At 32.4% G+C, this 27,172-nt stretch overlaps 2 protein-coding genes across 2 annotated transcripts in view; one reads left to right on the plus strand and one right to left on the minus strand.

The window, feature by feature from the left end:
- Positions 1-5,319: 5,319 nt before the first annotated feature.
- The window catches only part of LOC129805270 (kinesin-like protein KIF14), a 35,944-nt gene continuing 14,091 nt past the window's right edge, over positions 5,320-27,172 (minus strand). Inside the window, exons 2-4 of the mRNA XM_055853070.1 lie at positions 26,445-27,079; positions 9,225-9,844; positions 5,320-6,658 (exon numbers count right to left, since the gene is read on the minus strand). Of these exons, the coding sequence (XP_055709045.1) occupies positions 5,476-6,658; positions 9,225-9,844; positions 26,445-27,079 (2,438 nt within the window). The 3' untranslated portion in view covers positions 5,320-5,475. The remainder of the gene's footprint in view (positions 6,659-9,224; positions 9,845-26,444; positions 27,080-27,172) is intronic.
- LOC129805294 (uncharacterized) lies at positions 14,269-21,573 on the plus strand. Its single transcript, XM_055853116.1, has 2 exons — positions 14,269-14,916; positions 20,899-21,573. The coding sequence occupies exons 1-2, from the start codon at positions 14,754-14,756 to the stop codon at positions 21,063-21,065; spliced, it is 330 nt and encodes a 109-aa protein (XP_055709091.1). The 5' UTR covers positions 14,269-14,753; the 3' UTR covers positions 21,066-21,573.

Consider the following 27,172-nt stretch of genomic DNA (forward strand, 5'->3'; position numbering starts at 1 on the left):
CTCGCGTAAATGTTATAAGCTTTTTGTTTTTCAAATTATTAATTGTAAGTTTATTTAATCTAGTCTTACAGTTAATTGTAATATTTGTAAAAGAAAAATGAGAAATAGTACTTTTTTCGTAAAATGCCAATAAAAAGAAGAAAAAATTAACTGAGTTTTTTTTATTTGAAATTTCAAGGATTATAGAGGAGACTGGGGTAAAAAGTCACAAATTGAAATTTTGAAAATTCAATATCTTCCAAGATAAGTTTCTTGGAATTCGAACAAGGAATTCAGAAAATAAAAAATATTGAAATTTTTAACCCTATTTTTGAAATGTTTTCCTTGCAACAGATATCAATTTTTACCTATTTATTTTCCAAAATTGACTGGTAAGTATTTCCTAAATCAGAGAAGTGCAAGAACCGTTGTAACCGAATAAACGTCAAATGAAACACGTACGTCAATGGTCAAAACGCTACTTGAGCAAACTTATTTTGACGTTAATTCGGTTTCAACGGTTTTTTGCACACCTGTGTCCTAAATGATTTGGATTCTTTGAATACGAAACCACTATCTATTTTTAGAATTCTACAAAGATTCTTTTCTCCAGCAATCCTTATATTAAAAACGACCACTTCGGGTAAAAAGTAACAAAAGGTATGGAGCAAAAAGGAGCAAAGGCCGAAGCAATTTCTGACGTTTCACGGCAGAAGAAACATCATTTCCGCATCTCACCGCTTTTTGTTTGCATTGGTCAAACGATTAGCAGTCTCTTGTGTGTTTTTTTTTCTAAAATAGCTTAAAAAGCACTTTTCTCGTTCAGATAGAGAAAACTGTGTTTTAAAAAGGTGTAGAGGAATAAATTTCCTATGAAAATATGTGACCAGATATTTTTTTTAAATTTACGAAAGCTCGTAAGAAAGGGGAAAAAAAATAAATGGTCAGTAAAAAGTCAAAAGTTATCAGCAAAAAATTAAATTAGATCACTAAATAATTCGAAATAATCAGTAAAAAAATTCAATTTTGTCAGTAACAAGTTAAATTTGGTCAGTAAAATCTTTGAATTGATGATCAGTAGATGTATTCGAATTGATCAGTAAAAAATTAAAAAGTAATCAGTAAAAAAATAAAAATGGTCAGTAAACAGAAAATATGGTCAGTAAAAAATTAAAAATGAGCAGTGAAAATATTCGAGTTGATCAGCAAAAAAATTAAAAATGAGCAGCAAAAAAAAAATTAAAAATGCAATAAAAAATTAAAAATGAGCAGTAAAAAATAAAAAATAGTCAGCAAAAAATTAAAAATGATTAGTAGAAATGTTCATATTGATCAGTGAAAAATTAATTTTATTTTTAACTGATCAATTTTTATTTTTTGCTGACCACATTTTATTTTTTACTGATTATTTTTTATTTTTTACTGACTACTTTTTATTTTCTACGGCTCACTTTTAATTTTTTGCTCACCATTTTTTTTATTTTTTATTGCTCTTTTTCAATTTTTGGCTGATCAATTTTTATTTTTCACTGATCACTTTGTATTTTTTACTGACCATTTTTTTATTTTTTACTGCTCATTTTTAATTCTTTGCTGATCACTTTTTAATATTATATTTCTACTGCTCGTTTTTAATATTTTGCTGACCACTTTTTATTTTTTATTGACCAATTTTTATTTTTTACTGCTGATTTTTAATTTTTTGCTGATCACTTTTTTATTTCTCACTGATCAACTCGAATATTCCTACTGTTCATTTTTAATTTTTTGCTGACCACTTTTTATTTTTTACTGCTCATTTTTAATTTTTTACTGATCATCTTTTACTTTTTACTGATCATGTTTTATTTTTTACTGACCACTTTATTTTTTACTGATCGTGTTTCATTTTTTGCTTAGCACTTTTTCTTTTTTAACTGACCGTTTTTAATAAAGTACTGCTCCTTTTTAATTTTTTACTGCCCTTTTTTAACTTTTTACTGCCCTTTTTTATTTTTTACTGACCATTTTTTTTTACTGATCTTTCGAATTTTTTGCTGACCAAATTTGACTTTTTACCGCTCGTTTATTCAATGCCGTTATAAAGCAAATCAAAATGTGTTAATATCCCATACCTTGTACTATTTGCCCCAGCATTTTTGAGAATGATCACAAAATTACCTTTTAGAAAACAGCTCGATAAATGTATTTCCTAGCAAAATAGAGAAAAATGACTTTCACAGAGTTGTAGATTTCCTATAAAACTGTGCTAATTAGAAATTTTGGAGGTGCCCGGGTAGCTTGTAAAAAAAATAAAATATCCGTTTTGTTACTTTTTGCCCCAGTCTCCCCTAATGTTTATCAAAAGACCCTAATGTCTTGGGGCAGTTGCATGGGGCAGTTGCAGTTGGATGATGATTTAAATGGGTCCCACAACTGTTCTGAATTATTCTAAATGTTTTATAATTTTAAATTTCCGAAAGTTATGCATGCCTAAAATTGCCCCAGACTGCTTCAAATAAAGTATATTTTTCAAGGAATGCATCAGATAAAATGGAAGGCTCTCAGATACAATTCCCAAGATCAAATTTACTAGATCAGCTTATGGTAAGGTGAGATTCTTAAAATGAACACAGTTAGAGTGCATGCAAGTTTGATCTGGGAGATGTCAATTTCCTGAAACAAATGCATTTTTTTTAATTTGAATCAGAACATCTATGATTTTGATGAACTGACAGAAGATGGTATTTCATTTTGCTCAAAAACTTGAACATTATCACTTGTTCTGGAGCTGAGATAATTCTTTGCTTTGGAACACGTTTTTGACCAAACCGTCCCTTGTCCTTGTGTCCATGTGACGAACTGCAACAATACATTATTGAATTTTGAATTCTTTTAAATCTTATTTTAAAAAACACGGTCGAGTAAAAGCGTACCTGCGTACTTCCATAGCAGCACTATTAGAAAAGAAATATTTTTAACGGTTAAACTCCATAGTCGGGCAGATGGCATAGTGTGAACAAAAAAAAAATTATGTTTGGACGAAATTATCTATAATTATCTACAATTTATGTTGAAGTAATCATCAAAATCGGTTAACCCTTTAATAAATTTTTAAAACGAGACATTTTTTACTGACCGATATTTAACAATAAAAATGAAATCGATGAACAAAATGGCTAAACATTTGTGGTAAGTATTTTGGTAAAAACGGTAAGTAAAGTATTCACTTGGTAAGTAAAATAGCAAAATTGGTAAGTAAAAAAATCAATTTTGGTAAGTAAAAGACTGATAAAAAAGTAAAAGTAAGTAAAAGTAAAAGACTGAGACGCGTCTTCCTCAGTGGTCAAATTTGTGATTTGTTTCTGAAATTTTGTCCGCACTGTCTGTCTACTACTCCAAATGAGGATTTACATTTTCCGATTTTTCCTGTATTTTCCGATTTTCCCTGTAAATCCTCATTTGGAGTAGTAGACAGACAGTGCGGACAAAATTTCAGAGACAAATCACAGATTTGACCACTGAGGAAGACACGTTGAAGCGTCGAAAGCTTTGGCAAGGAATTTTGTGTTTCCCTGTCCTGAAAGGATTGCACCCCCTGACGCATCCGGAGGGAGTTCATCTCCTTGACCTTCTTATACGAATTGCCGTCAGTAATCTACCGAAAAAGAAATAGTTTTCGAAATAGTGGAAAAGGCATATGCAAAACAAAAATAATTTTTTGTCGGTAAATACTTACAAAAAAGGACCTATAAATAATGAATTTTAAAATGTTTGCAATTACAATCATAACTTCTTCATTTTCCATTTGCCAAAATTTACATGAAAGTTTCACAGCTTTTAATATTCTAAATTGATTTTTTTGGCTTTTCGCTCAAATTTAATTTTCCATTGACTAAATTTTATTTTACTGCTAATTTTTGCAATGGCTGAATTGATTATCCGAGATTTAAAAAAAATCGGAGTTCTTTATAACGAGTGGCTTCCCCACCATCCCCTAAAAATACTTAGGTTTGGATTATAGTAATAAATATCGAAATATGAAAATATCGACAGCTCAGAATGTAAAACGAATAACTCGCGAATGGTCAATTTTGCAGGAGAGCGTTTTCAAGTTGAGATTTTTCATGCTGAATATAGGATTTTTAAGATTTGATACCCCTATAACTTTGGGAACTTTCCGCTGTAATATTTACAGGGTAGAACCCAAAGCACAAGTTTGCAAGGGTTAAATAAATTATTATTATTATTATTACAGGGTAGATGTCAAGGAGTACCAGAAAAGCAAAAAAAAAAAACAAAATTTGCAAAAAATCAGCTTATTCGACTTATATTCTGACAAGTCGATATCGTTTATTAAGAGGTAAAAAAAATGTGCCTGCAGAAAAAATGATCGCAGCGCCATGGATACAATACAGAAAATTGAGTCTTTACGGTACTATTTACATCCAAATACAATGATATTAAATGAAGAAATTACAGAGACATTATACAAAGAATTCGGCCTGCTTTGCCGGTATGTTCAAGAAATAATTTATTAAAAAAAATCCAAAATCCCCTTGGGGTTAGTTAATTAGTCCTGACAACCTCCCCAGAACCTTCATAAAGCACCCTCGGGTCCTCATAGCCTCCACATGACAGTATATGGCTTGATATCGTGAGAGTATTGGCTTGAATATAAAGTTTTACACTTAAGCCTATACTTCGGGAGGTCAACATATTTTCGTGTGACCGAAAGAATTCCAATGCTTGCTAAGATTGGGAAGGAGATGAACTAATATTGCTTAAACTGATTATTATATTTGAAAATTTACTACTCCCCTAAAAGCAAACAATTGGGGTTATTGCTATAATATGTATTATGGCGAACGATGGTTTTCTTAATGCCATATAAATATATATTTTCTTATGATTAAATGGAAAAAGTGTGGAAATTTAGTTTAATTTTATAAGCCTCCACATGACAGTATATGGCATGATATCGTGAGAGTATTGGCTTGAATATAAAGTTTTACACTTAAGCCTATACTTCGGGAGGTCAACATATTTTCGTGTGACCGAAAGAATTCCAACGCTTGCTAAGATTGGGAAGGAGATGAACTAAAATTGCTTACAGCATTTCGGTTGTTTTTTTCGATATTTGTGGAGAATTTAAACAAAAGCATAAGACCTAAATTATAAAACTGAACTTACTTTTAATTCTTTTTTTAATCGGCGTATGCGTTTATTAAACTCGCAAGTACTCAAAAAATTCTTATTTAAACATGAGTTGTCTTTGTAACGTTTCATGAAGATTTAAAAAACCAAAAATTTGTATTAGCCTAACTCCATTAAAAAAAAATCAAACTTCAAACTGCATAATTTGAAGGATATGAAATTCTTTATTCATAAGAACGTAAATCAAAACTGGAAAATTTCAAAAGATAGGCCAAGCAGGCCAAGCAATTTAGAAAAGCTTCTTTAACTTATTTGCCAAAATATTCGAGGTGGAATTCACTACCAAATATATCCATTCCATTAATCTAGAAGGAACCTCACGGATTTTGGAGTCTTTGGAGTCTTGGCATTTGAGTCTTCCTCCCTGAGGAGTTGTGTCATCTGTCCCACAATATTGTCCATATGATCGATCAGAGTGAGAAACTGTCGACTTCTGCTGGACACTCGATCATCGTGACAGAGATTTCTCAGGCAATTTGTGGCTACATTGAGATCCCTGAGGAAGGGTCTGGCTGCACTGACAAAATCTCCAGGAGTCTGCAAACGTTCACTGAGGGGAGAAATGTTTTCATTAGGGCTCTCAGCAAAGAGTTTCTTCTGTACTGACGAATGGAATGCCCTTAGAGCTGGCTTGACATTTGCCGTCTTTCGGGATGGTGGAGTTCTATTGCCCATACGACCACTCAAATTCAATGAAATCCTCTTTCCAGAATTAATGGATTCATTGAGAGCATTCTCATTGGTTTCATCCAAAGGCTTCCAATCCATCTCCATACAGTCAAATACTTTTGCTGGCTCCATTTCAGCCTCTCTCATCATATTCAGCCACACTTCAAGACGCGCCGGTGGCCATTCAGCCACTTGACGCTTTCCTCTATCCACAATATTCACCACAGCCCTAAATAATCCCAATTCATCGCAAACCTGACTCTGTCGGAATTCATAGTCCATCAGTCCAATGTCCCGACATCTCTGTGTTGCCTCCTTCACGTGCAACTGAATCTTGTGGAGGGAATCCTCACTGGGACGTGTCATGATATTCTGCAGATCATCCAGCAGATTGGACTTATACCGACTGGGTACAACTTCCTCTTCAGGCATCTCCGTATAAACCTTGAGAATCTCCAATTCAGCCTCCACAAATTCCTTTCGACTCTTCAATCTCTCCACTTCACGCTGCAACGTATCCAATTCCTCCTGCATCTCCTTCTCAGCACTCCGCTTTACCGCATTCACCTCCTCACGCAGACGTCTCTCCTGTGTCTCCTGGATCTCCTGGTGAGCTTGATGGAAGTCAAATGAAACACCAGCAGAAATCCCTTCACTAGGATTTGAGACACGAAAATAGTGCGATCCTCCAATGACCACCCGATCGCCGTGATGCAGTTCTATCTGCTCAACAATCAACTGACCATTCACAAAAGTCTCAAATTCCAGGGACGAAGGTGTTAAGAAGAGGATTCCATGGGTGTTCTCGATGGAACTTGAAAAAAAAAACGTAAGGGAGATTGCTAAGCTTACTTTGCTAAGATGCCGCAATAAATTTAAACAATTCCTCAATTTTTACTCAACAAAATTATTGTTTGCCCCTGTAAGATAGGCAAAATGCTCTTTTATCATTTTTCGGGGCACTTTAATGTTCGTCACTTCAATTCCACCATTGTCTTTGGATCCAAAGACAATGATTCTACTCAACCGATCTTACTTATCAATGAGGCAAATTAAAGGTATTTGCATGGCCCAAAACTCTCCAGAAGAAGAAATCAAGATATTACAACAAGAAATGCAATATTCTTGCAAATTGAGATGGTTCTTTCGGTAAAGAAGAACATAGAATTTGTTAGGTGAAAAAGAAAAATGTAAAAATTGGATAGATTTTGACAAAATAAATCAGATATAAATATTAGAGCAGAAATCTTGCTAGATTCTTCTCTTTTGCTAATATGAAATGTAGTCAATGTAGTGCTTTTGTTGCAGAAAATTGTATCTACTATTTGATTACGATCGTTAAGATCATTGCTTTAGTACCGTCGTTGCGGGTGACTTTGCACTTTTTAATAAATACCAAAAAATCAACAATTTCTGATAGTAAACGACAATGAAGATCTTTACATCTAAGGGTAAGATGCACGAGATCTACAAGTTGAGGTGGTCGCCATCTTGATTTGACGTTTCTGTCCGCCATTTTGAATAACTGTCAAAACCTAAAACTGGTCCAATTGGATTGGAATTTTAGTATGTTGTGGTTGATATTAAGGCCTTTTCAGAATATATCTATGTTACAGTCTATGTTAAGCATTTACCTAGATATAGAGGCTCAAAGTTTGAAATTTTGAAATATTCATATTTGTGCGATCATTGTTTCCTAATTCTGAATTTTAAAGCCTAAACAAAGCCTCAGTAACCATTGAAAATGTAAATTGTTAAAAATGTCGATAAAATCATAAGATTAGTCTCAGAAAGAAGCTATAGTGCCATACGAATTGTCGCAAAAGAACCTTTTGAAACGAATTGATGTCTATCATTCTGCGATAAAACGCAACGCAATCGACACATTTTTGAAATAGATGAAAGCGGTGCAACATGGGTCATATACGAGAACAACAATCGAAAAAAAATCTGGACCAAGCGTGATGAGCCGGCTTAAATGATCGTCAAGTCTAGATTAAGGGCCAAAGAGATTTTGCTGTGTATTTGGTGGAATTCGTTCACCAATACAATCAGCAATTCAGCCAATACATCTCAATAAGTTTGTGTCAAAATTGAATTATCTTATAATAAGGGTTCAAAAGTTGTAATCAAATTAATTTCACATTTTCCTAAAAGTGGCGATAAGTGGTTACTCCACCCTATCCGAAAATTATTAGAAAAGCTTGGGCCAATTTTGAGAAAAACAAAAAAGGGGGGTGGATGGAAAAGAAAAAAACGTTTAGAGATATTGCTTTCTTTTTATTGGGGGTCATCGAAGACTGAAAGTTGATATCTTTTACCGTTTAACCTTCAGGATGGTGGCGAGTTAAAAAAAAGAAGACGTTTATATAACTGCTTTCTCTTTGAGTTCAAGCAATAAGAAACGGGAAATCGATATAAATGATCAAATACCGCAATAATTTGTATTTCCGCAGTTATTTGTTTGTCTTTTGTGCTAAAGAGACAATGCGTTCAATTATTCCGATACTCAATCGATTATGGTTAATTGAAAATGAAGGTAAGATCTTTCAATTAATCTTCACACTTCCCATGAGCTACATAAGAAATAATAAATGAAGAGTTTCTTTTAGAGATGATAATAAAAAAAAAACAGTTCATGACCACAAATTCACGTGACTTTTCTGGTTCAAAGCAGTTCAATTTTGGTAAAAATTGAAAGATTCAACCATGTTGAAAAATTATTTACTGTTATATTGATTATATACGATTTACACAAAAATATATAATTTTCTCTAAAAAAAAAATACTATAAGAAATGATGCAAAATACTCACGCAATGTATTGGGACAAAATAGCAAATGTACTAAAAACCAAATTTGTTATTGGCCTCCACGTGATTATTTACTCAAATTCCACAACTGCTAAAAACCCTTACCTCTGTAAGTTTTTTTTTCTTGCAATTAGAGATGTTTATTTGAAATATAATTTGACCCTTACCAATTTGCTAGTGGAAATTTTATGAACATCTTCATAAATTTTACTTGCTAAATGTTTCACGGCAGAATATAAACTAAAATCTAGCGTACAATAAAGTATCTCTTCTTATATATATTTAACGCATGATTATCTGTTATATGGATTATTATGAATTTGATATCAGTGAACTCGTTCTTTATTTATAGAAGACAAAAACTCCAATACGATTCTTATAGGATTCAAAGAATTGAATGCGAAAGTTAATTGTTTTATCGCTTTTGCTCTATCAGATAATTTATTGATGTTCTTTATCAAAGATGGCACAATAGACCTAATAAAAAATATGATCTCAATTTGAGGAATCGTTATTTTTTTTGTTGCGAGCACTATTCTTTTCTTTGAAAACAAACAAAAAAACTTACCAATGATTGAATGCAACCAAAGGGCCCTCCAAGATGATATCTGGTTGATCCTTGGATGTTGGATGATGCCTGCCTATTTTAACAAGACCAAGCGGAAGGGGATAAACGAGAGTTCCCGAAAGAATATGATCCGGATCCAAGTTTACAAGGCACGGTTCTTTGCGAGATCTATCTGTATTCAGTGTAAGTCCTTTTCGCTTTAGCATTTCCATCTCACTCTTTCGAATGCTTTCAGCCTCGTTCAGTCGATCCATCCAGGATCTCTGTGCTTTGGCTAATTCCTGTTTAGACTGCTGCAATTCCCTCCGTAGCCTCTCCAATTCTTGCTCATCCACTGCACTTGATGTCTCAATCACAATATGCCTAACTGTTCCAGCGTCTGCCACTGTTTGTCTCTGTCGTTGACGTTCATAGTCCTGCTGTAGCACTTGCAACCGTTCCACTTCTGCCCTCAATTCCCTGATGATCTTATCATGTGGATCTTCATTCACCTTAACGCGGTTAACAATAGCCCGAGCCTGGCAGGCATATCGTAATGTGGCAAGAGTCTCCTCCAAATGAATGCTAGCCGGTGAAATCGTGGCTAACATCACGGTCTTGGAATTGCCACCCAAATTCTCCTGTAAGATCCAAAAATTCGATAAAAAAATATATAAATCAAGCTAATCATTTTTTTTAATGACCCCACTGTAAATTGCTTAGTACAAAGTTCTATAATTTTCTAATTTTATATTGCTTTTCAATTTACAAACACATCAATTCCAACCTTTTCCCCGTATCTTATCAAAATCTTTATATCATTTTTTTTTTGGGCGACGTGGAAGTTTCTCTTTTACCTTATCAAAAGTCTTATTACGTTCTTTTAATCATAAGAAAAAACAGACAAAGCGTATGCAATCAGGAAGAAAAAATTTGTTAAAGACGTCAGAACATTCAAGAAAAATAACAAAAAAAACGTTCTATTTTTGCCCAAAAAATGGTAAAATAAACTATTAATTTTTTAGTAAAATATTATGGATTTCACAAACAGCATGACGAATATTTCTGCTTTATGGTCAATATTATATTAACGTAAAATCATCAAATGATTTACGTACAATTTAGCACAAAAATTCACATTTTTCCCCAAAGAATCATTCTTTCTTTGGTCTAATTCTGTTTTCTCACAAGAAAATACTGTAAACAACTTTTTATTTGTGGAACTTTGATCTCTTTTCTATATTGCATAGACACAAAAGAATTTCAGAAATATAAGGGAAAGGAAGGCTATTAAAAACATCTAAAATTTTTCGTCGATTTTTAAAACTGTATTTAATAGTTTTTGGTTTTTGGGTGCATACTGGTTTACTACTGATTAAAATGATTCATAAAATTTAAAAAAAAAACACTCTGAAATAAAAAAAAAATGCTTAAGAAAAGCACATTTTAGAATATTTTAGCATGAGTACAGTGGACTTTCATTCAATTGGACTCTTTCTCAATTGGGTGAAAAATGTTGTTAACAACTTTCACATTTAATTTTGAAGCAAATTTGCTCAAATTCGCTATAATTACTCTTATTTTATCATGATTTTTTATAATTGAGCGCTTTTTGTGGAATTTACAATGACTTTGACGCCTAAATTTCTCAATCTGACATTTGGCCCCAAATGTCCAATTGAGAGAGAGTCTACTGTAACAAGCATACAGACAGATAAAAAAGTAAATTCGAGAAAGTAATATCATTTACGGGTAATTTATCGATTAATTATCGATTGTGACCGATGCATCCGGGCTGGAAATTTCAAGATCTTTCAAAAAAATCAAAATTTAAATAAATCGGTTGAAAAATAGGCATGGTTTTAAAGGAGAAGGAGGGGGCGATGGGACAAAGGAATAAAGCCGCTCCTAGATACTATTGACATATGGGGTGGGGGGGGGGCGTGTAAGACCGGAACACGATATCTCTTACCGTTTGGCCACTAGTAGTGTCACAAGTTGAAAAACAAGTGGATTATACAACAACTGTTCTCTTTTGAGTTCGAGCACTAAAATGAGGTGCTTAATTATAACTGTCTGTAAGAAATTCGAATGTACCCAATAATGGTGATGAATGATGATACACCTTTTAGATTAGGAAAATATCGTGAAATCAAATTTCACATTCCTTTCTCAGACGTTTTGCCTTACTTATGACCAGCGCACAATAACTTTTGTTTGTAAACATGTTTTCAAAATTTCCCATTAGAATGAGCGAGATGACTAGATCTATGTTTCATTCACTCTCATTGAAATGTCAAAAACATGTTTACTAAACAAAAATTATTATGCGTTGTGCATTAACCCACTCTGTTTCCAATTCATCTTCACCTTTGGAACATCACACTAAATTCAATTCAGCTAAATACAATTTTGAGAGAAAAGAAGAAACTGAGACAACTTTTGTTGTCGTGAAAAACCATTTCAGTCAGTAAAATAAAAAGTTTGATCATTAAAAAATTCTAAATTCAATAGACTCTTATTTTTTAAAACTGAAATTATATACATTTGCCTCTCTCTGCCAAATAAAAATTGAAATTACAATTGAATTTTCAATTTTAATTTTCATTTGACAGAAAGAGACTATTAAATTTAGTTTGAAAGAGGAAGAGTTACAATTTCAATCGATCAAATTTCATTAAACGGAATATGTGTGCCAGCGCTGCTATCGCCACAAAAGGAAACAATCACTTTTGGTTAGTAAATAAATTCAATTTGATCAGTAAATAAATCAGTTTGATCAGTAAACTACTTAAATCTACAAAATAAATGAGTTTAAACAATTAGAATCCCTTAGCACGAGGATAATTTATACAATTAGCACCTAAGATGGTACGAGAGATAGCAAAACACCAAAACACTCTTTATTCTTCCTTTACTAAAGCTTTCGTGATTATGTTACTGTTTTCAAAGTTATAAAGAGCAAAATTTGCTCTTAACATTTAACCCTTTAACGACGAGACACTTTTTACGGACTGTAAAACAACAATAACAATTAAGCTGAGAAACATAATCAATTATAAGCCTTACATCTAACCTTGGAAAGTCCAACAGAGTCTGATTCGGTGTATTTTGTGCTTCTTATGAACGATAGGGACAAAAATAGCCCAAAAATTTAAATAATTTTTCTGACAATACCAATGAATAATAATTTTCGCTTTAATTAAAAATATTACATATGAGTATTGTAGTTTTTATTGCCAAAGGGGACTTGCCTAAAAAAAATGGAAGTATAAAAAATAAATATAATCAAGAGAATTTAAAAATTCACCATTTTTGAGCTTAAATATTTACTATATAGCAAATAACTGGAGATTTTCAAAAAATATCCTAGATTCCTTCAACCTTCTACTTTGCAATTACATACAAACATAAGAAAAATAACAATAACAATAGGCAAGAAAAATTATTTTCATTATGGGACACCGGTGTTCCAATCGTCCTTAAAGGGTTAATGTTAATTTTAATGCCCTCGCTCATCTTTTAGATTAAGGAAAATTTCATGAAGTGGAAATTCGAATCTCTTTTCTTCTCACACGCTATGCATATGTGTATCTCGTTCTTTCGTAATCTTCTTCTTCTTTTAAACATCACAACAAATTCAATTTAGCTCAATTGAATTTGGAGCGTGAAAGAATGAGATATTAGTAAGCCTTTATGGTTCTGGCAGACGTTTTAGATCAGAAAAATTTCATGAAGTCGAAGTTCGCATCCCTGTCTCACATGTATTGCATATGACTATCTCATTCTTTCGCATACCAAATTCGATTGAGCTAAATTGAATTTGGTGTGATAAAAGAAGAAGAGTGTGAGAAAATGAGATAGACATACCAATGCGAAGCATGTGAAAAAGAAAGGGATTCGAATTTTGACTTCATGGAATTTTGCTGACCAAAATTCAATTTTTAACGGGTCAAAATCGTTCAATTTTTGACTAAAATCGACTATTTTACTGACACAATACAATTCTTTCTGATCCATTTTTTTTATGGCGTTGGTATACTTTTTAGATCATGCAAATTTCATAAAATCAAAATTGTTTGCATAAGTCAATCTTATTCTTTTGCACTCTTCTTCTTCTTCTTTTGAACATAACACCAAATTTAATTTAGTTCAATCTAATTTTGAGTGGGAAAAAATGAGATGGACCTATGCAAAGTGTTTGAGAGTAACAAAGATGTGAATTTTAATTTTACGAATTTTTCCAGATCTAAAAGTTGTGCTGTAGCCATTATTGAATGAAATCCCCTTTTTTACTGGCTAAAATAGATTGTTTTACTGACCATAACATTTCTTTTTTGGTTCGCTGATCAAAGCAACTTCTTATAACTGACTAAATTGACTATTGTACTGTTTGGATAATTATTATGACCAGCTTGATTTTTTTAACCTTGCAATTTTTATTGACCAAATTTAATTTTTTTATGGCTTCGGAACACCTTTTAGATCAGGAAAATTTCATGAAGTCGAAATTCGCATCCTTTTCTTTCTCACATGCTTTGAATATGTCTATCTCATTCTATTGTACTCTTCTTCTTCTTTTAAACATCACACCAAATTCAATTTAGCTCAATCGAATTTGCTGTGCGAAAGAATGAGATAGTCATATGGAAAACATGTGAGAAAGAAAAGGATTCGAATTTCGACTTCATGAAATTTTCCTGATCTAAAATGTGTGCCGGAGTCATTACTGACAATTTTCACCGAAAGACTACCCAATTTTGCCACAGTCAAATTACAAAATTATGTACTTAACTAAAAAAAATGCACTATAAAAACGACAAAAACAAAGCCTAATAAACAGGAAATTTGTTGAGAAGTCTCTATAACGTTCATTGAGCCACCACGAGATAAAAACTGCAATACAAATTCACGTTGTAAAATTTTATTATGGAGAAACATTTTTAGTAGCATTGCATACACATACAGCAATACACCGCGGATGAAGATGGTAGTGTAAATGGTAATCTCAAGTCTACTAACACTACATGGCAAACGGCCTCGTTCCTGCTCTCTTTGGGCTTTTATATGTTAATTTCAGTTTCACATCAAACGTGAAAGAGTCAAGTTGTGACTGGTAGCACGTAAACCAAATTTGTAAATTCAAGAATTTCCTTTTTGATTCTTGTGAATTTATCTACTATTTTTTTTAATAAAATATTTTAATATTTTATATTTTCATCGTTCGATTTTGGGTCAATAGACTCTGGGTTCAATCAAAGAGACGCCAGACTAAATTCAATTCGATTAACCATTTGTGAGAATTGTATGAAACTAAAATAGTGTGTAAAAAGACAAAGTATTTAGTTGAGAAAAATTGAAATAAGATACTTGTAAACAAAATTTCTGAAAACGCAAAAGCAGAAATGGTTCTGGTTTAGCAACAAACGACGTCAAAAATACCAGATAAATACCAAAAAAAGCATCAAAAAGCGAGCAACAACGCCATTGAACAACAACAAAAAAAAACTGTGACCAAGTGGGAGTAAAAACAGAAGAAACGAAGAAAAAATGGATGTCTACAATGTATATTTGGGCGATTGCATGAGCTACTCCTCAATGCGTAATCCAGTCTACAGGGATTTTGAGAAATTTCCCTATGGCACCCTCGAGTCTTCCTTTAAGCCCTCCGCCAATGCATCGTCCTCAGCTGCCAACTCCTATTACAATCAAGGTGAACATACAATCAAGTTATATGGCATTTGGTGCCTTTCCCTTTTTTTTTTAAATCCATATAATATCATCTCTTTGTGCGACAACATTGTATTAATTCTACCTTGTAATATGATACAAAAGTGGATAAAAAAAATAGTATTAAAAATAGCCCATTGCGACACGATAAAGTGCATTGTACTTTCTTTATATATAATGCAGCAAAAATACTTTTATGGGAGTAGTTTAGTTCTTCAGGCGTGGCACGAGCATTGCTACACCGTAAAAAAAACCGAACGTGAGGATAAGAAAGTAAAATAGAAGAGAAGCTAAAGGAGAAGCATACGCAACTTTCAATAAACATAGTGCGTAGAAGAATAAAAACTACAATCATTCGGAACTTTATCGTACAACATTCGGATATTTCATGGTTTTGATTACAGTTTTGTGTGCAAGTATTGATGTAATAATACTACAAACCATCTTCTCTGTGTATTATTCTCTCAGAGAATTTTCTCTTCAAAATATTTTCATTCAGTTATACATAGTTTACTATATACATAATAAAAAAAAATACAACCTGAAGCAACGTGCTTAGCAAATAGCAGAAATTGCGTAGTTTTAGATGTGGCACATACAGATAGATGTATGCAATTAATTAAATAACATTCAATCTCGCAGCTCTGCAAAAAATGCTGATAAGAGAAAGTACTCATTATTTTATCAAGTCGTCTTAAGTTTCTTTTCTTATCATCCTTCTTCACAGAAAATTTTATTAACATTTTATCGGTTTTATTGAATCCACAATGTTTGTTTTTATGTTCAGTTTTTTCTTACACTTCATCCCCTTCCTTCAATATTCGTCATATTTTTCACAATTATTTAACCACGAAACAAAGTACAATATAACAAGTATCTCAAAAATAGCGGAGATTGGGGCAAAAAGTCACAAATCGAAAAATTCAAAATTCAATATCTTCCAAGGTAAAAAAGATATCGGCTCAATTTTTTTATAGATAGCCTCCATTGACCTTCTTCAATGTCTTTCTTAGAATTCGATCAAGGAATTTAGAAAATAAAAAATATCAAAATTTTTAGCCTTATTTTTGAAATATTTTCCTTGCAGAAGATAACAATTATTACCTACTTATTTTCCAAAATTGATGCACTGGTGAATATTTTCTAAATAATTTGGATTCTTTGAATACGAATTCGCTATCCATTTTAGAATTTCACAAAGGTTCCTTTCCTCAGAAATCCTTTTATTAAAAATGCCCACTTGGGGTAAAAAGTAACAAAAGGTATAGAGCAAAAAGTAACAAAAAAGCGAAGCAATTTCTGATGTCTCACGGTGAAAAGAAACGTCATTATCATGTGTCGCCGCTTGTTGTTTGCATTGGTCAAACGATTTGCAGTCTTTTGTGTGTTTTTTTTTTCTAAAATAGCTTGAAAAACCCTTTTCTCGTTTTCTCACATTTCTCGCAGAGGAAACGGTGTTTTACAAAGATGTAGATGAATAAATTTTCTATGAAAATATGTCCTCTAAGTATTTTTTCAAATTTACGGAAGCCTGTAATGAAGCGTATCAAAATATGATAATACCCAATGTCTGGTACTATTTGCCCCAGCATTTTTAAGAATAGTCACAAAATTAGCTTTTTGAAATTGGCTCGATAAACGTATTTCCTTACAAAATAGAGGAAAATTACTTTCACAAAGTTGTAGAGCGGTAAATTTCCTATAAAACTGTGCTAATACGAAATTTTGGAGGTGCTCGGGTAGCTTGTAAAAAAAATAAAATATCCGTTTTGTGATTTTTTGCCCCAGTCTCCCTTACTTTCACATCATTTTCCATTTACCTATTCACCATTGATTTCAACACATTCATAAATCTCTCAAAAGATTGGCAAAATTAGTTTTAAGAGTAATAAAATTGATTTTCGGACAAAAATTATTTATCTGTTCATAACCAGTTCATTACTGATTTATAAATCGTGTAAATCACTCAAAATATTTCCCAAAATATCTTAGGAGTAATATAATTGAATTTCGGATTAAAATTAATTATTGGTTATGAACTGATTCATAACCAATTGGAATTGGCTCAAGCTTGTCAGGAATTCCAAGACCTTTCCAAGGGACCTAAACACGATACCATTCAAATGAAAAATGCGTTCTCTAGAACCTTTCTAACTTATGATCTTGAAAAACCCGGTATTAGGAATGCTTCAACGGAATTTTCGTATAAGTACGATTTGTCCGCTTGGGTAATCTGAAAAGAAAAAAAACCGGAGGCAGCTAAAAGCCCGAAAGCCAAAATTCCGAACGCTAAAATCCCAAAAGCTAAAATCCCGAATGTTCAAAATCTTTAAAGGGATGAAATTATATAAAATAGAGGATGTGTAGAATAATTTTCCAAGACACAGAAAATTTCCCTTTGCCTCCAGCAAGAGTTTGTGCAATGGGAGTAGCTATAACATCTTTAAGAATTCGGGATTTTGGCCTTCGGGATTTTGGCCTTCGGGATTTTGGCTTTCGAGATTTTGGCTTTCGGGATTTTGACTTTCGGGATTTTGACTGCGACCCCTAGAAAACATATCCAATAATGAAAAAAAATCGCACCATTCCGAACAATCCCAAAGAACATGGTTTTGAAGGGGAAGGAGAGGGTGGGGGAGAAATGAGGGGCATGATAACGATCCTTAGGTCGATTTATTGGAGGATACTTCAGACGGGTCCCGGTCAAAATCCCGAAAGCCAAAATCCCGAAAGCCAAAATCCCGAACGCCAAAATCTCGAAAGCCAAAATCCCGAATGGGCCAAAATCCCGAAAGCCAAAATCCCGAATTCTTAAAAGGGTCATAGCTACTCCCACGATTTCACTCGCGCTTGCTGGAGGCAAAGGGAAATCTTCTGTGTCTTGGAAAATTATTCTAAACATTTTCCTCCATATAATTTCATCCCTTTCAGAATTTTAAAAATTCGGGATTTTGGATTTCGGGATTTTGGCTTTCGGGATTTTGGCCTTTTCGGGATTTTGGCTTTCGGGATTTTGGCTTTCGGGATTATGGATGCCACCGCTTCAGACATGTCTTTGAAATCACCTGAAACGTGAATATGTTGAGAAAAGTGGTCCACGGGGGGTGGGGGGGGGGGGGGTGTAAAATGGAAATTTTGGAGGGTGAAAAAATTGAGGAATTAATTTATACAGCTTTCTCTATGGAGTTCGAGCAGTAAAATAATAGAATATAAATTTATGTAAATAGAAATTTATAGAAATATATGCATTTTCTTTATGAAGTCATTAAGGCTTTTTATTAAAAAAAAAAGAAATTAGACACTATTACTTTGAAAAATTAAATAAAATTTCATTTACTCAATAATGTAGGGTTACTAAAAATTAAATCTTAACATGTTAGATCACAACCAAATTAAACGTAAAAATTTTACCAACATCAATAAAGCTTTATCGCTTGCCTGATCGTTTCTTCTTAATTTTTTAACCATATTCACCACGATGACCACGATTAAAATCGGAGATATTACGACTGCCTGCCACAGCCACATATCTTAAAATACTCAAATAAAATGTGACAAAATGCGTTTATTTTTTCACAACTACTAAGATTCCTAAAAAAAACAAATTTCCTAAATTTTAGGAAATTTATTACTGCACAAAATTTACTAAAAGTTGAAGCTGGAAGCCTTATCTATTCAATTATTTAATAACATTCTAATTAAAATGTCTGAGACCGAATCTAATAAGAAACTAATAAGAATCTAATAAAAGAATCTAATAAAAAATTCCCAATGAGATTTCCACATTTTCATTCTTCGTGTTTACCGCTTCACTTATGACTAACCGATTCTTAATTAGTTAAAAACTTTTTTAAAATAGTGTAAAAGTTATGGAATTTAATTGCTGAAAGATTATCCCTTGTTTAAAAATTATACGAAATAAGTGAGGAATTCGAAGGCCTTTCCATTAAATCAAAATATACTTTAATTGGTTAACCATTGCATTCCACGGGATCTTTTTAACCTCTTACTTTGAGAAAATTACAATAAAATTAGCATGAAAATATAAATCGTCTATCTGAAAAGTCTTTACTTTATAAAAACGGCTTAATTAGTGGCAAACTGGTAGGAATTTCCTCAAAACATTACTTTGATTATAATTACATTAAGCCGTCTCTCGGCTAAAGTCGTAATTGTGTCTAGGGCATTAAGATTAGACAGTAGGACGTCATGGATAACCTTTTAAAGGAAGAAAAGTACTGGTATATTTAGAGAATTTAGAGTAAATACCTTCCTCCCTATTTAGGGTAAGTGTGACAAATTTCGGCATAGTTGCATGCAAGGGTCAAAGTCTCAAGTTTGAAATGTAATATTTTAAATTCAAATTGATTTTTTTTATTCTTTGTTTTGTAAGACTGTTGCTTGGAACCTTGTAAAAGAGTTTACCGTCTTTATTTACTCTAAAATCATTCTTAATACATTTTAAAATGAATAAAAATATAGACGTAGCTTTGGTGCCATATTTCGACCACCTTCATTCTCATAGTTCCTTGTTCTTCAGGAATTCTTCCAATATCTCTTTCACGTCATCTCGTTTGTCGAAGCTACATTTTTTGTTATTCTTTTGCATTGTATAATCTCTAGAGTACGTAAAATCTAAAAGTTCACGGAAATTCGAGGAACCAAAAAGGTGGCTGAAATTGCAAGCTGGCCGGAATTTGGCACACTTACCCTATTGAAAATATTTATTAATATGTTAAAAATATTTGCTTATCTTTTAAAGTATACGCAAGAAACAATTATTTGTTGGCTAATGTTGCCCAGGTCTTCCTTGCAACTACACCATTTTTTTTTTATTTTACTTCATTTTTTTTTTACTTTCTAACGAAATTCTATCTCTTTGAACCATTTCAACAATTTTGAAAATCTGAAAATAAAAGATCAATATCTAATGCATCTATTGTCAATCGCAAAACTTGTAGAATTTGCTTTCATCTTTGACGTTCAGTTAGGCGTAATTACATAATTAGAACGCCCAGAAACGAAATTTTTGGATTGGGAATAGGAAGAATAGGAAGGATTTTCTATGTTCTCGATTGACTGATAAAAATATAAGAAATGGGTCCATGTGGTGATTACAATGGAAAACGTGTCGCATTGTAAGCTTATTGTAGAATCTTATTGAAATAAGGTTTAGAGAACATGGTCATATCTCCATGTACTTTTAGATAGTGTGTCAAGTGATTTCTACCACACGAAGTAAAAACAATTAGCCTTATCAACTTAACTAAAAACTTAAAAGCAGTATTTCTTCACTTTTTGTAAAATATGACAGCTGTCAGATTGATAAGATCTGCCAATTTTATCTGTCAAAGTTTAAATTAAATAATGAGCTTAAAGGGAAATATCATGCAATATTTCAATCAAGAACAAATCAAGGACCTTACTAAAAAGACCGGAAAATATTTATTTATTATAAAAACAAGGCATTTCCCAAATTACAACCGTATTTTTAGATCGGCAAATGTTCTCAAATTACTAATTTATTTTAGAACAAAGTGCAAAAACACCAATTGTAAAGTATATAGCAAATAGTAAAAATAGTTTATTCTGTGTGTAACACATCATACTCATTTACATTATTTATAAGTTACGTTATAATAGGAAAAACTATGAAAACCAGTTAAAATGATTAAAAATAGAGCAATTGTGTAATAAATTTATCTATGAATAGCCAGATAAAAACTTAAGTGTTTATTGAAGGAAATAATTACGTGATTGTTACTTAAGAACCTGCTAGATAAGTTGAATGGCGTTGTTTGAAATACCACACAAGATATACTTAATGATCTTCTCAGTTTTTCATTTCTACCCTTAACCACAATAATAAATCTCTAAAAATTGCTTTTCTTCCAATATTGATTGAGTTGATAACTAAATGGATATGAATCGTTATCTAACTGGTATTTTTTTTTATTGATTGCAGGTGGCAATAAAAGTGCTGCTAATAAAGGAGTGGTGGATAAGGTGCGCAAAGAATCTTGTCCCTTTTGCAAAGAGCAAAAGAAACGTCCACTAATTGCTTACATTCGTAAGCGTGAGAATCGGCAGCAGAAGGAGTCCATCTGCGAAGCCGATGAACATGAAGAATAATTCTTTTACTATGTCTCTCATATTTTGTTTGATACAAAATTCTTTTTGTCTTTAATGCAAAAAAAATTATTTCTTTTGGCTCATTATACTGTGTATAAGAGAGATTAAAATTACTATATAATATTTACACAAAAACACAAATAAAAATTTGTATAGATGTAAAGAAGAAAAACAAAAATAATAGAAATATTTATATGAAATTTTATATATACAATTTATACTTAAAATATTGTTTAATATAACAAACATTTTATTAATGTTAATGTAAAGAATAAAAAAATAACGATTTATTAAAAGTTTAAATACAAAAAAAAAAAACAGAATAAACTTTCCGGGAAAATAAAATGCCTTTATTAAAGACTGAATGTATGAGAAAACAAAAGGAAAATTGTCTGGAAATACTAAAAAAAAAAATACAAAAAAAAAAACAGGAAAAAATCTTGTACTTAACAATGTTTAACTTTTTGTCTTTTAACAATAGAAATAAATAAAAATATGGGGATTAAAATACCGTCTATTTTTTCAACATTGTGACTCTGACTCTCAGCATTACTTCATCATGGCAAATTTCACTTAATATAAAACTTCGATAAGGAAGCCAGTCTGGTCATACAGATGATAACGAACTTTGAAGAAAACCTCAACTTTGACTATCATTTGCATTGGGGGAAACCACAACCATTATCAATACAGGAATCCACTTAAAAAAAAAATATTATACAGCATAAACAATTTTGAAAGCAAATATCTTTTTCATTCTTTCGTTGACTTTGAGTGAAAACAGAAATATTGTTGGAGAAAATGTTTAAAATTTTCAAGAAAACCCAAAGTCCTTCAAGTGAAAGCAATAACCAACCAAGTACAGGTGAGCAGTGAATCTTTACCAAAAAAGGAAACGCTTAAAAACAAATCCCCTTTTTAGACTTCACAAGGACAAGCAACAGGAAGAGATGTGGATGCAAGTGCCTTCAAGAATGCAAATGCAAACATCATAAATCCATCACAACATCATCAAGGATGAATTTTCTATCTGAGACATTGAATTAATTCAACCGAAATAGACATATGTATAAATTGAAGATCATATTCCTTATCAGTTTTTGATGTTTTGCAACAAATAAAATCATCTTAAAAAAAATATTCACAAACCATTGAATTAAAACAACAATTTCAACAAGTGCTCAAAAACTGTCTCAAAGGGGCAACAATAAGAGCGTAAAACTGTTTTTCCAGAGTTGGAAAAAAATCATCTAATCTTTTTGGCAATTGTGGCTCTCAAAATAAATAAAACCTCCAGATTTGATATGGTAAATTAGCGTGGCTTTGGAAATTCCAGTCTGTTTTATAACATGAACTCATTTACTGAGTTGAATGATAATTTCGGTAACATTAATTAAGAATTTTAATGTTTTAAAAAAAAAACTTAAATATACATATATTTTCATTCCTAAGCTTTTGTTAACAATTTTACATATCGTAGCTTCCATCAGCAAAGTATCGTGTAACTGCATCCTCTTTTTACTATTTTAGTAAATAGAAATTTTATACGGTCCAAGCAGACTTAAGCCCGTGTGTTAGATCAAATTTATTTTAGTAAATACAAAGTGAGAATTTTCGTTTGTTAAGAAATTAGAACAGTTAAGCCATTTAGGGGGAAATTTAGGGGTCTACTGATTCCGTAGGCAATATAAAAATAGTGTTTATTTTAGACTTGGGCAGCCTTAAATTTTCATATTAAAAAAAAAAAAAAAAAAACGTTGAAAATATTCCTAGGAAATATTACACGGAATGGGCACTATAATAAAAAGTCCAAAGTCCGAAGCTAATTTTTATTAATACAGTAGACTCTCTCAAATTCGGGCACATGGGACCGAAATGTCAGCCGAATTAAACAGAAATTCGGGCAACAAACTTTTTGAAATACAACGATTTTTATTCATGTGCATATAGATATTGAGTTTACACACTCATATTATAACGTAAATTGCTTGAAAATCCCTCAATAATGCAAAATCACATCAAAACTAAGACAAACCATGCCAAATTTGAGCATATTTGATTCATTTAATAATCATAATCAAACTTGAAAAATGACAACAAACTTTTTTCAAATGTAACCGCTGCCCGTATTAAAAAGTAGCCCGATCTTAAAAGAATATGTTTTTTAAGGAGTTCTCAAGTGCTTCTACTTAATTGGCTTTTCTTTTTGTATTGATTCCTGTCACGATTGTTTTGTGGTTTTAGAACACGTTGAGGACTAGGGAAAACAGTCGAGGCACGAACCAACTAAAAATAAGTTGATTAAGGTAAGGGCTAGGGTGTTTCAACAAGGAAAAAAAATTTGACACTATTCTCACGGTGCTGTATTTGATGAGACAAGAAAGTTTTTCTTCGACGACCATATGATCAGACGCTGTTTAGAGGTGGCTGAACGACCCTCTCTGTAGTGTAAAATCACAAAAATGTTCTACAGAGAAGGTCAATCAGCCACCTCTGAACAGCGTCTGATTCTATGGTCGTCGAAGAAAAACTTTCTTGTCTCATCAAATACAGCACCGTGAGAATAGTGCCAAAATTTTTTTTTCCTTCTTGAAACACCCTAGTAAGGGCTCATAATTTTGGACAGTCTGCTTATAAGCATCGATGTTCCAAGTTTGAAGTGCGATTTTTTCAATACTAATTGACTTTTTTTTGTTACTCTCTTTTCAGAAGGGTTGTTTAGAAACTTGGCAAGCTATTTATCGTCTTATTTTTACTAAAATTAGTTTTAATACGTTTAAAAATGAATTGATATGTAGAGATGAATTTGACTCTTATTTTGGACAGCTTGGTATTTATTTGGACAAGTTAGCTGTAAATTTGGACAGCTAATCCGCCTCAACAGGATGCCCATTGTTCTTCATTTCATGAACCAATCTTACCAAGTCCTCCTTCTGTTCTTGTAAGGCGATTTAGGAAAACTTTTTCAAAGAGTTTACCTAAAGAACTTAACAAACTGATTGGTCTATAACTAGTTGGATTTGAAAGATCCTTCCCAGGCTTTGGGATAGGTACAACCCGAGCTTCTTTCTATGCTACTGGAAAATATCCCAATAAAATGCAGGAATAGAAAATTGAAGTTAGGAAATTTATGGCATATTCAAAGGTAGATTTTTGATCATTTTGGGAAAAATACTGTCTGGACCTGGAGCTTTTCTGGGTTTAAGTTCCTTTATAAGTTCACGGAGCTCATTGGTGGTAGGTATGTCAATTTCGGATGGATCAGATTTTATAAAATCTATCATTTTAGCATTCGCTTGGACCATATTTTCGAGCCTAGGATCAGTTTTGGTATTTGATGTTAAATTGTGTGCACTGGCTAACTGTTTACCTAAAATTTTGGCTTTATCTGCATCATCTAAAATGATTCAACTTTTAATGGCGCAATTTGAGAGTCCCGGTTCTTAAGAGATTTGGTAATTTTCCAGAAATCATTGCTGTTGTTTTTAAGTTTCAACAATCGGTGGTTCCATTGCTTATTTCTATGTTCTTTACCATCATTTTTGATAAAACAATTCCATTGATTTAATTGCTGATTAAGAAAAGGATCACGAGTTCTTTGCCAACGAACACGTAAAGAATTTTTGTAAGAAATGTAATTTAAAATATGATTCGGCAAGAGTGAATAAATTGATTTACTATTATTAACTAAAGGAATGGTTTCTTTAGAAGCTGACAGGACAGGACTATATCAGTGAACGAATTAATTTTAAGGTTTATATCATTTTGACACGCTTAACTTGAGAACAATCAAGTGCTAAGAAAAATGTTCAAGAGAAAGATTTCCCATTCATATTTTTTTCATAGAATAGCACCATATTATCCTCTTTCTTTTGCGGAAAATATTTTTTCTTGATAACCCAAAAGCGACAGGTATAAAAAAAAAACGAAAATTAGGATTATTAATCAGAAGTCACAGATTTCAATTTTTAACTTTTGATGAAAAAATATTTTTTCACCCACTAGCACAGTATAATTTGTAAAAAATGTTTGTATCAGGAAATATTTCAAGGAATAGGAAAAGAAGTATTTACTTAGAATAAATAATGAATTTTATGAGCTGTGAGCCACATGGCTTAACTGTTCTAATTTCTTATTGGTCAAGATTCTTTAGAAAAAAATAACTTAGAATTGAATAATTGAGTGCAAACATTGTCTTTGGATCTAAAGACAATGGTGCAAATCATCAATCATCTATGATACGGGAAAATAAATAAAATTGGTTGTTATTTACGGGTCAGAGACCTTCGGGAATTACACCTGAAACTTCGGGCTAACCCTCAAGTCTCAAGACCGTTCTTCTCAATATTCCTTATAAGGCAAACTTTTACATACCACTATCCCCACTATCTAATTAATTCTATCCGTGGCGAATTCTGCACCGGTTCTTATTCATCTTCTTTTTTTCTTTTTTTTTTTGCCAAAAAGTTCCTTCTGTCCTGAATAAATTATAATAAAATTTTCTTTACTTTAGAAATTTTACTTTAGAACATTAAACAAAGAACAGGAATTAAGAAAATTTTATTTAATTTCAAAGCTCTGAGCCACTTCAATGATTTCCTTGGAAAAATGTTACACTTGCCCTTTCCGTAGTATTTTTTCCTAGGATTTATTTTAATTTTCGTATTTTCGTCCTATTTAATTTTCAGAGCTAAACTGTTTATTCGGCGAAATTCCGTCAAGTCACAGACGCTTTCCGCTTCGAAAGGAAAAACATTGGAAGAGTAATAAATTAAAGGGAGAAGAAATATTTAGTCGTTTTATAAATCCTTATCACAATTTCTTCTAAGAATCAGAGAAAAAATACGTTTTACGATTACGAACCTTTGTCTGATTGCAAAAATATTCCATAATATTCAGAAGATTTAACTTTAGAAAATTGAAAATTTATCAGTATTTATTAGTCAAACTATTTCTACACTGTGAGAAAAAAGCGAGGCTGCGATTAACTTCTTTTCGTCATAACTTTAACACTTTTTGGGTGTAAAAATATATCAACATTTTTAATGTTAATTTTACACCTTTTAAGGGTAAAATCAACATGAAAGAAGGGTAAATTTAACCCATAATATACCTAAAAAGGGTAATATTTACACCGTTTTCAGATCAATACTGCAGGGTAAAATTAACATTTCCGGCAAGTTATTTTGACTTTTTCGGATTTCTTTCAGTGTATTAACTACTTTATTGTAATTACTTAAATTACTTACTCGTGCGAGAACTATATGAAGAAAAGCTCTAGACTTTAATTAAATAATCCCTATGAGTAATTTCTCTCGTTCAAAGTAATTTCTCCAGAAAACTGTAATAATTTATGTAAATAAAAAAGTTTGCACTGACCTTAAGAAGCCATGTGAGAATTGACTCCCGGTAAGGAATATGCCCTAGTGTTCCCTTCTTCGACGATGCCAGTGCAGCTATGACCTTTCCTAGTGTCAGGAGGCTTCTGTTGATACTAATGCCCTCCTTTAGGCGATCCCCACTTGCACACGTAGGATTCATCCGTTCACTCCCTGCCAAATCCACAAGACTGATTTTGCTGCGTCGTGTCTGCTGACGCTTATCATCTCCGCGTTCCCAGAAATTCAGGACAATATTGAAAATTGAGTGAGATCTCGAACTCTTGTCATTCATCCCAGTTGTTGCTGTAGCCCTCTGACTATTGCCCAGAATCATCCAATTCTTCAAGGCTGCATATGAATCCACAGGATGAGCTGATAAGTCAACCACATAGGGACCCCAGAGGGCATGTTCTCGCACCTTAAGAGCACTTTTCTTGCCACTACTGGGAGTGGTATTGAGGCACGATGTGACACTCAAGAGATCATGAATTTTCTCATTGTAAATCTCAAAATAGCTCACTTCAACTTCAGCCAAAGTTGAATTCTTCATGCTTTCAATACGCCTAAAGAGTTCATGGCAGAAGCGCGGAATAATTCCAGCTTCTGAATTTGGTGCAATTGTGTCGGTATTATCTGTAAAAAAAAAAAAGGTGGAAAAAATCCAAGAAATTTGGCATAAAAAAACCATAAAAAATACAAAAAGGATAAAAAGGAAGTCGTACGGTA

This window comes from Phlebotomus papatasi, chromosome 3 (genome assembly GCF_024763615.1).
Source record: "Phlebotomus papatasi isolate M1 chromosome 3, Ppap_2.1, whole genome shotgun sequence".
Lineage (NCBI taxonomy): Eukaryota > Metazoa > Arthropoda > Insecta > Diptera > Psychodidae > Phlebotomus > Phlebotomus papatasi.

Coding starts and splice junctions, on each gene's coding strand:
- LOC129805294 (XM_055853116.1), top strand. CDS start 14,754: ATGGATGTCTACAATGTATATTTGGGCGATTGCATGAGCTACTCCTCA. Junction 14,917..20,898: donor CAACTCCTATTACAATCAAG/GTGAACATACAA, acceptor TATTGATTGCAG/GTGGCAATAAAAGTGCTGCT.